At 30.5% G+C, this 11,800-nt stretch overlaps 1 protein-coding gene across 1 annotated transcript; it reads left to right on the top strand.

Annotated features, from left to right (window-relative positions):
- Positions 1-541: 541 nt before the first annotated feature.
- Positions 542-4,058, top strand: HELRODRAFT_184206 (hypothetical protein; the record flags this gene model as incomplete). The annotated part of the gene is made up of 4 exons (XM_009018504.1): positions 542-2,290; positions 3,423-3,491; positions 3,766-3,885; positions 3,978-4,058. 4 exons carry the CDS (start codon positions 542-544, stop codon positions 4,056-4,058), a joined length of 2,019 nt encoding a protein of 672 aa, XP_009016752.1.
- Between the last annotated feature and the right edge of the window lie 7,742 nt (positions 4,059-11,800).

Raw genomic sequence — 11,800 nt, forward strand, 5'->3', positions numbered from 1 at the left:
CTCGATTAAAATTGGCAGTTGGTTATGAGAAAGTTTGATAGTCTGATGAATGGAATGATCGATTCTGATTGGCTGATAAAATAAGTCGATTGATTGATTGATTGATTGATTGATTGATTGATTGATTGATTGATTGATCGATTGATTGATTGATTGATTGATCGATCGATCGATCGATCGATCGATCGATTGATTGATTGATTGATTGATTGATTGATTGATTGATTGATTGATTGATTGATTGATTGATTGATTGATTGATTGATTGATTGATTGATTGATTGATTGATTGATTGATTGATTGATTGATTGATTGATTGATTGATTGATTGATTGATTGATTGATTGATTGATTGATTGATTGATTGATTGATTGATTGATTGATTGATTGATTGATTGATTGATTGATTGATTGATAAATTAAACAAATCATGAGCTGAAATGTTGTTTTACTTTCTAATCCAGGTAACCATTTTTTAAATTTCAAACAATTAATTTCTAACTACTTTTTCAATTTCATTCCAACCAGCAGTTGGCACTATGGAAAACCACGACGACGACACCAACAACGACTTAGGCGACGATTGCTGGAATGATGATTTCATTAATTTAGATTTTTTAAAAGAATCCGAAGACATGGAAATTATCAGTTTGGATGAATTATATAAACAGGTGATGGATGAAAACGACAACACCTCCACCACCATCTCAACCACCAGCACCACAATCACTAACACCAACACCACCATCAGCAGCCACAACAACAACAACATCATCAACAATGAATGGAACGAAAGCGAATGTTTAACTTCAGATTTCAACCAAGTTGATTTTAGTACACTTAGGCAAAGATGGGGCTCAGATGACTTTACCACCGATATCTGCCTTGAAAACTACTGCACTGCTATTCCTACAGCTGTAAGTTGTGACAACAACAACAACTACCATAATAATAATAACAACAACAACAATGACATCAACAACAACAACAGTAATATTTGCAACAACAATAAGGATGACTTTTTCAGAGAAGTATTCCAGTTTGAGAAAATTAACAAAGCCGTTGTCAAACGTCATGAACATGATTTTAACAACAACAACAACTACTACTACTACAACAACAACTACAACAACAATAGTAATAATAACATTAACAACAACGATATTAATGTCTTCAATACTGATTTGTTCTTTGAGGACAACCTCAATTTTTCTGTCAACTATCATGATTATAATAATAATAATAATAATAATAATAACAACAACAACAACAGTAGCAGCAACAACAACAATGTCCACAACAACAACAATAATGGTGTTATTATCCACAATGACTTTCAACAATTGCTGGTTTCTTCGATGGATGTTGACAACAATTCGGCTGTTGTCAAAGATGCTAATTTTCAAATGTGGCAACGGCAGCAGCAACAACAGCAACATTTAGACCAGCAACAACATCAGCAACACTTGCAACACCAACAATATATGGAAATTCAGCAGCAACAACCACAACAAACACCAAACCGTGAATCGAATAGTCCACAAAAATGTTACCAGCCATTGTTGAAAAAACGAAAACTGGAACAACATTTTCCACAACAACCTCAACATCTTTATTTAGATCTACAATTTCAAAAACAGCAACAACAACAAGAAGAACGGGGACAACAACAGCTACCACAACAACAGCTGCAGCAACTGACGCAGCAGCAGTCTCAGGAGCAGCAGCTGCCGCAACAACAACAGCTGCAACAACTTAGACAGCAACAGTCCCAAGAACAACAGCAGTCTCAGGAGCAGCAGTTGCCGCAACAACAACAGCAGCAACGTAGACAGAAGAAGTCTCAAAAAAAACAGAAATCTCAAAAACAACAGCAAAAAACCCCGAAATCAAAACCAAACTTCCCGTTCCCAGTTTCGTTATTGAGAGGAAAATTTTCATCACCATCATCTTCTAATATTATTATTCCATCAGCACCAGCTCCAGCAGCAAATCGAGCTAGGAACAAAAACAAGAATGAAAAGAAGAAGGAACATAAATCCGTACAATGCGACAAATGTAAGAAATGGTTCTACGACGTACAATCCCTGAAAAAACATATGAGGATTCATCTTGGACAGAAACTCTATATCTGCCTCGTCTGCAGTATATACCGTAGCACCCAATCAACGAATGTTAACAGGCACATCAGAATCAAACATTCTTCTCTCCTGGAATCTCTGCCTCCTGGCGCTTCTCCATCAATGTTAATATATGGAAGTTTACTGAGAAGTTCTCCTGAGGATCGAGTTAATGGCGCTTCAGAAGCTTTCTGAATTGATTGATTGATTGATTAGTTAATTGATTGATTGATTGGTCGATTGATTGATTGGTTGATTGACTAAAGAATGAAGTGGTGGTAACTTTGTGATGTTGTTGGCCATCTTGCGAAAGAATTTTAAATTATTATTGAGATGTAGATCTTACTTATTCATTTTTTGATACATTTATGACAAACTTTTTTTCTGAGAAAACCATGATCACAAAAACTTCCCCATTATTGATGGAGCTTTCTGATATTTTATTTTTATTACTGAACTTTTTTGCGTGTTAGTTAAGATTGTATATAATGAACAATTTGATTCCATTTAATTCCTACTTGATAAACATTCCCTCTCTCTCACTTTCGTTTATTTTACGTATTTTGATGAGCTTCTTGGCATGTTAGTTAAGATTATTTATGATTTCATATTTTTATTTCATATTTCAAATATTTTTCACTGTAATTCCACTTTTTTCTCTCTCTCCCTTTCTCTTTCTCTCTCACTTTCTCTCTCTCTCTCTCTCTTTCTCTCTTTCTCTCTCTCTCTCTCTCTCTCTTTGTCCATCTGTCTTTTCTTCTCTTTTTCTTTTTGAAAACTGCTTAATATTAAACTATTTCGAAATGTAATTGCAAATAAAATTTATTTTAAATGAAAAATGCTCCATGCTTTTAATATGAGAATATTTATCTATTGATGTTTTATACATGACATTTAATCACATTTTGTTATGCCTGTTTCATAATAAAATTGTAATTAGCATCAAATGCGTTTTGTTTAAAAAAAAAACCAATTTCAAAAGCTTGTGAATGAAACTCTCGATACACACAACAGAGCAAAAATTCCAATAACTAAAGGCCAACACGAATAACATGTAAATAACTAACGGTCATTGTTGAAGCTTGTTCAAAATGCAGCAACTCGGCCGAGAGTAAAGCTTCCAAAATTATGAACAATTAGTCGTTAGAGTTCGTTAGGGGATTGCAATATTTCTCCATATAGATGTAGATGAAACTGCAAAGTAGAGCTGCAGATGGTATCGGTGTGATTAATATCTATCTATCTTTCAAATGTTCCATAACTTCCATAATGAAGCCACGTATCATACGTTGCATGCCAGCTGCAGGCTGAAATCCCTGATTTCCCTGCCGACTGTACTATGAGATCTTCAACACATTCCATGTGCGCTGTTCGCATTCGTTCACGAAACCTTCAGAATTTGTATTGTAAATGATTAACTTATACAATTAACTAAATATTATGATCATTCTACAGAACAGGATTTATAAAACAGACTATGTCAATATTCATAACTAGAATACGAATAATTTCATAAAGAAACTTAATCTTGTACCAACCTCTTATGAAGGTAGTTATATTAATATATTTTTATCGAATTTATAGTATACTAAAATTCCACTTACATCGCTAGAGATTAAAATATAAATTTCGATTCTGAGTAGCAGAACGGTGTAGTGGTTACGGCGTTTGATCTGGCTGTAGCGGTGACCGCATTCGAATGCAAAGAGATTTCAGCCTCAACGTATGATGCAGTGGCGAATCCAGAACCATGTTTCAAGAGGGTTTTAAGATTTTGAAATTTGATATTTGATGAACTTCTATTTTAGCTAATTTAAATAATTTCCTTTTGTTTTATTAACAATATTTTAAACAGAATCTTCAAAAGTTTAATTTTTTTAGATCTTGCGGGAGGGAGGCGTTGCCGCACCCCCACTCTAGGTTCGCCACTGGTTAAGTGGAGTGACGATATAATAAATATAACTAATTGAATTTATTGATTTACTTACATAATTAGGAGTTGCACTACAATAAATGAATATATATGCACACACCACATTTTGTGTACTCTTCATTTAAACGCTTCCACCCACAGATCTTAACTTCATTTACATGTTTTCATTTATAGTTAATCAATTTTAACAACTATTTGAAATATCTTAAAAAACATGAATTATAAGTTATATTATAAGTATATATATATATAACTTATGTTGTGGACCTATGTATCAAAGCAAGCACGCATCATTAAAAAGTTTAACGATACAAAAACTTACAATAAAAATCGCAAAATTAAATGAATGGCAGTTTAATGTATCAATTTTTCTTTCACTTTTTCTTCTCTGTCAACATTCACGCCAATAACGGTCGGCACGATTCAGAAATCAGCAGCAAACGTCTCCACCTGTCTCTCCAACATCAGATTCATCAGCTAAACTTCCATGGCACCCTCTGTCGTTTTCCATCATTTTAGCATCACCATCTTCAAACTTTACTTTACAAATCCACTCGGCAGCCTATCTCAGCAGTTTACTACATGCAGCAATAACAGAGGCAACAGCATCAGCAGCAGCAGCAGCAAACGGCAGCTATCTTCTTCCATCTCCCATTCCACCGCTTGGTTTAAAACAAAAAACAGCACAAAACATTATAGAGCCAGTTAAATATTTAATCTGTAGCACTTTTCAATCTTTTGAAACTTCTATAAAGTAATTCTATCTTTAAAAAAAGCTCTCACAAAATTCAAGGCGACATTTTGAATAAATAATTGCTAAGTATTTTCAATTGTAAACAAATCTTACGGTAAGGCATTTTTTAACAGGCAAGTTAAGCAAGAAAAACAAAAAGCACAATAAATAATACGTTCATCTAACAAATATAAATGTTGTAAATTTAATCAACAATTTGTCAAAAGAAGCTGAAACTAAAATAAAAACCAAATGAAAACTAAACATTTATAAATCAATAAAAATGATAAAGATCAATTCGTGATAAGCCAAGAAAAAAAGTGCAAATAAAAAATTTAATTTTTTAAAATTTAATTTAATGTGAGGAGGATTGTTAGATTTTTCTAGATTAGCGTCACCATTTACTTTTTGGTTATTTGAATTTTATATTTCAATTCCCTCCAATCTTCTAATTTATTAAACGAGTGACACGAATAACATTCAATATAATTTATAATATATTAAAAAAGAATTATATAATTTAATATTAGTTACAATTCAATAATTAAGTGAACAATTTTTTAAATAATAATGAATTTAGGCGGTCATAATCCTCGCTAATGGAGATACTAAGTTTATTTTAAAAGATAAATTCATGGGAAATATTAATATAAGATTTTGAATTGAAATTCATATAACTAAAATATTTATATTCATTTAATTAATAAGAAGTTGAATTGAAATTCGAATAATTAAAAAATTATTTTATTCAATGATTATAAAAAAAAATTTAAAAAATAGTAATAAAAATTTTAAAAACTTTGGCCTTGAAGTTGAAAATTGAAGCCAAATGAGCAACCATCTTCCAGCAATACATCAGCATTGACAAAGCAACTTATAAACCTACCTTAAATGTATTTCGTTTAACGAATGATCCACTAATTAAGCTGGCAATGAATATTCACCAGCTCAATATTCTAATAAACAACAAAGACAGTCAGCTAATTAGTAAATTAATTAAATTTCCCTTTATAGCAATTAACTGTTGTGCATCATCATATTTGATGTTAAACTGTAATTACATTAGCACTGCTGTAATGGATGGTATATACTAATCATGACAAAAAAGGATTGAAAAAGAGAGAGGATGGTGTGTTTTCCTGACAATTTGTGGAAAATTTCCAATGCGAGTGTTGTGACTATTTGAATCGCAATTACGTCAAATAAATTCAGGCGGGAACAATTTTATTTATTTTTGTTTAAATATAAACATATATAAATATAAATGTGAATAGATCTATATAAATATAAATTATACATTATACATTATTATAGATTTAAATATATATTATATATTTATTATATGTTTAAATTATAGATTTAAATTATAGATTTCACGTGCTATGTGTGCGTGTGTGTGTATGTGTGTGTGTGTGTGTGTGAGTATGTGAGTGTTTGTGTTCGTGAGTGTGTGTGAGGTGTGAACGAGAGAAAACAAAAGTTTTTGATTGCGTTTAAACATTATTTTTCACAAAGAATTATTTATAAAAATGAAACGATAAAAGTCGTTACTATTAACACATAAGAATTTACAAATATTTTTATTCTTTATATTTATTAATGTTATGATTAATAATATTATTAATATTATTATTGTTAAAATTATTGTTACAGGTAACTTTCATAATCTAGCAAAAAACAACTTTTTGCAAAGTTTGAATCCTGCTACGAGCATTTGTTTTAAATAATTAGCAATAATTATCACACTAATTATAGCAACAGAAATAATAATAATTATTATTCCTTCCTTTTTATTATCGTTTATTAATTATAATTATTCTTTCGTTATTATTATTATTATTTATTATTTTTATTATTATTATAGTCGAAAATATTAATTTACTTAGTGTACATTCTGTACAGTTGTTTAATTTTTTGATTGCTTTTTTTCGTTCTATGTTTTATTACTTCTACCAACTTCTGATACTACGGCTACTACTACTTTCATTAAGCAATGTATAGCGTAAATTAATTAGAAAAATTTAATCATTGATTTATTCAATTCATATACATATTGAATAATATATTTGTAATTTTCTATCCTTATATTACATAAGACCAACTCCTCTTATATTATAACAATCATAATCTTAATTAATTAAATAATTTATTAATTAAGATGCTTTGTTGTTAATTAATTTGTTAACAAATTAAAATGAAGCACCGTTGGTAAGTAATAAACCTGCTTAGATATGTTTTAATTTAGACTGACTGGATTGAAGATGATGTACTAACATTAATGTTTTTATATTATATATCATAGATATTTTCATCACAAGGTTGTTTATTCATTAATTATAGAATAAAAGGATGGCATCTTTTGTTTCTGTATAGTCTTTGCAGATTCTATTGTTATTACATCTGCTACTACCACTACTGTTATGGATTCACCTGCTAAATTTCTTGCTAAAAATATTAATCATTTTATTTTCTTATTATATTAGTAATTTAATCATATGCATTCTAAGGTACTTTTCAATACACTATTGATAAGATATCAATTTCATACTGGTAATATTTGTGTATTTCTGTGTGTATGTGTGTTTGCTTGTATATATATGTGTGTGTGCCTGAATATATGTGTGTATGTGTGCGTGCCTGTATATATATGTGTGTGTGTGTGTGCCTGCATATATGTGTGCATGTATGTTGGCGTGTAGTGTGTGTGTGTGTATAGTTTGTGCGTGAATATGTGTTTTTTTTTATTTTGTATGTTAATTTTTTTCAACAACAAAAAATTTCATGATTTCATTCATTTATTTGTGATCAAAAACTCTGTAAATAGTAACACAGCAAGAAAATATTTTTTACTCAGATGTTATATTTATAATAATTATTCATATTAATAATTATTATTATATAGTTAATATTGATATAAATCATAACTATAATTTAAATCAATTAAAAATTATCTCAAATTTTTGAAGATAGACACCGAATTACATTTTCACCGCCCAATAGAATGCTTTGTATCAAAACCTGGTCACACGGGCGACCAATCAGAAAGCAGCTTCTATTTGAGGGTAAAAAACGTAATTGATGTAACATACATTAAAAAGCGTCTTCTTCGGTTGAAACTTCTGTGCCAATGTAATATTAAAGTTTGAAAATTTGATGTTACGACAGCATATGATTACACTAAGACAGTATAATGTTATTAACGTTACGATAATCTTTCGATAAATTATTTTGTGTTATCTGTAATTTCGTGTAAAAACCACGCAAATCTTTGATTAGGTGCAATTAGGTGTACAGAAATAATTATCGCTTTCTACATATTATTATTAATGAGTCTATATTTATTATTGAATAAGCTTTCGTAAAATAATTTTACTAAAATATAAACAATTTTTTTATTGCAATCCAACTATTATATTGTCATTAATATTAATAACAATGATAATAGAAATGATCATAATAAAATGTAAATATTTTCATCAATTATCTTCGAATTTAATGGTAAATAAAATAAAATAAAATTACAAGGCAAATCTTAAGACCAACCGAACTGACATTTGAGTTGACTGGCCAGAGATGAAGCCATATATAGGTACGTGATGACCATCACACACAAAAAACATACTCGCGCACACTCAAATACCCACATACACATAACACATACACATATACACATACTTTTAAACACAGCTGTATGTATATTTGTTTGCAAATATCGGAATACAAACAAACATTCCTTTGCAAATTTACATATTCATACAAAACTACGCATATTACATACATACATAAATAGAAATCTATATACAAATGAGTGTATACATTTATGTACATATACGTACATAAATACACGCACATGCATATTCACATATATAAACACGTACATACAAAAATACATACACATACAGACAAGCATTTTATTCCTTTTCCTCTGGAGAGCTTTGTACCACAGCTGGCTGATGGAACAAATGTGTGTCTGTTGTGTATATGTGTGTGTATATGTTTGTGTGTATGTGTTTGTGTTTGCATGTGTGTGCATATTTTTGTGACGTAAATTTATGTAAAATTATTTTAATAAACTGCGGATATGTGTGTATATTAACTGCATTGTATGTCATTAAAATTGTGTAGAATTTCCGATGCATTTGCATAAGTTTGTGTATGTTTGGTGTGAATACACGTGTGTACGTGCGTGTTTTGTGGTGTGTGTGTGTGTGCATGTGTGTGCGTGTGCATGTGTGTGCGTGTACATGTTTGTGTGTGTTTGTTTGTGAGTGTTTGTAATAAAATGAAATATTTAACTTTGCCTCGAGCATTATATAATCTTTGTACGTTTGTGTACGTGTGTGTGTGTGTTTGCTAGTATGTTTGTGTGTTTGTGTATGTGTGTGCAAGAATTTTATTAGAATTTAAGTGTATTTAATATTGTTTGTGTGTGTTGCGGGTGTGTGTGTGTGTGCGTGTGTTACGTGTGTGCATGTGTGTGCGTGCGTGTGTGTGGAATGTTCAAAAATTTTTCAAAATTAAATAATTCGAAAATATAATTGTGAATTTATGGTTAATTTTGTTATAAAAAAAAGTCTGAAAATGTGAAATAAGTGAAAAAATATAAAAATAAAATTAATTTTAGAAAAGATAGAAAGAAAAAAGTGAAAGAGAAAAAGAAAGAAAGAAAGATAAAAAACGAGGAAGTAAAAGAACAAAAGAGAGAGAAGGATAGAGAGAGTAACATGTGCTAGTTCAATTTTGAAATTTTTTATGACCAGTCTGATGAAAACCAATCGCCAAGTGAACGTTTTAATGGGTGGGAAACGAGAGAGATTGATGTTAAACAGTTCGCTAGTTTGTATGTTGTGTATGTGTTTGTGTTTGTATTTGCGTTTGTATGTTTGCTTGTTTGTATAAGTTTGCACATACTAAAATCTGTATCTTAAGTTTGAAAAACTGGATTATTTTAATTTTTTTTATTCAGCTAGCTATAACATTCAATTCCTCAATATCAAATACACTTAAAATACATAACAATACGCAGAACATTTATGAAAAATACCACTAAATTGAAAATAAACAAAATACCCGAGCTGTTATGATACACATTGTACCTTAAGCCATTATATTATAAACTATTTCCTCCCGATATGATGTAACGAACTATTAGCAAACAAAATTCAATGCATACAAAATAGTTGGCTAAAAGTGATTTCTATCGCTTAACTAATGCTAGCATACCAAGGAATAACCGGTATTTTGTATTGATATGGTATTGTTGTATGGGTATAATTTGCGATATTTATTTAAATATTTATAGTGTAAGATTTTTACTTTCAGGGGTAAATTATAATTTCATTATATTTTGAACTTTTCTCAATGAGTTTGTATTGATATGTCATAGCATTAAAGTTGTATAGGCATGCAGAATTTTGCTATTTTGGTTAAACAAAAACATACACAAGTTGTATAATTGCATATCTACCTATTTTCGTTTATATGATGACTGCTGTAACAATTAACTTGACAGAAGCGTTTGCAGAGTTTCATCCCCCATCACGACCACAGATACTAATATTGTTTTGATTTTTCAAATGGAGATAATTTGTATCAATTATTCAATTAAATGCAATTAGGTAAATAAATAAATAAATAAATATATATATATATATATATATATATATATATATATATATATATATATATATATATAAATTTGCGTATATACTCTGTTTATTTGTATTACATCTGTATATATGAATGTATGTGTGAATGCATGTTGGTGTGTATGTATGTATGTATGTGTGTATGTATGTATGTGTGTAAAAGACGAATGAATGAATTAAAGACAGAAAAAAACGAATGAACGAATAAATGAATGAATGAAGGAGCAAGTTGCAACATGCCGACTATCGCCATCTTCATCCCCATCTTATCTCGACTGGAGCGTACAAACTTGACGAATGTCGTCGTTAAATTTGGCTACTGGAGCATGCATATGTAATGATGGTGATGTTGATAATGATGATAACGATGATGATGGTGATGATTCTGGTTATGATGATGATTGTATTGATGATGATGATAATGTAACGAAAATGCTGAGATGATATATAACTCTGGCTGATATTGATAAAAACAGATAACTCTGGTGATAATTATGGTGAAATTATGATGATTGTGGTGGTATGACTAAGCGAAAAATTACGTAAACTAAATCAGATGACATATCATCATCATCATCTTCATCATCATCATCGTATTCATCGTCGTCATCATCATCATCTTCATCATCATCTTCATCATCATCATCTTCATCATCTTCATCATCTTCATCATCATCTTCATCATCATCATCATCTTCATCATCATCTTCATCATTAACATCATCTTCATCATTATCATCTTCATCATTATCATCTTCATCATCATCATCATCATCATCTTCATCACCATCTTCATCATTAACATCATCTTCATCATCATCATCATCATCATCATCATCATCATCATCGTATTCATCGTCGCCGTCATCATTACTATAAAAGCCCCTATCAACTAACTGGCCAGCAGATTTCTTAATCTTCATGCACAGCTTGATGTCTGTTGGTCTGTCTGTGTGTTCATCTGTTTGTGTTTGTCTGTCTATGTGTTCATCTGTTTGTGTTTGTCTGTTTGTATCTTTGTCTATCTGCTTGTTTGTGTATATTTGTATGTGTTTTTGTTTATTTCTTTGATTGTATTTATGTGTCCCTGTTTTGAAGGGCGAAATTGACGAGAAGTTTTGCGAGAACTTGGAAAGAAGTGGTCGCAAACTGTTTTTAAGAGCCATCAAACTCCAAATTTGAAGTTGCTTGCGTAAAAGATGACCTCACGTGGAAAATGACGATCCGTAAAAGTATTTTGAGTCAGCCCGCAAATATTGCAAGTAGGCTCTATGCCATATAATACTTTGACAGATGCTGTTTGCATTGGTTTTTGAGCTGTTATATTCTTAAGAATTCATTCGTGCAGCCTCGCATTCGTGCGT

This window comes from Helobdella robusta (genome assembly GCF_000326865.2).
Source record: "Helobdella robusta unplaced genomic scaffold HELROscaffold_211, whole genome shotgun sequence".
Classification (NCBI taxonomy): Eukaryota; Metazoa; Annelida; class Clitellata; order Rhynchobdellida; family Glossiphoniidae; genus Helobdella; species Helobdella robusta.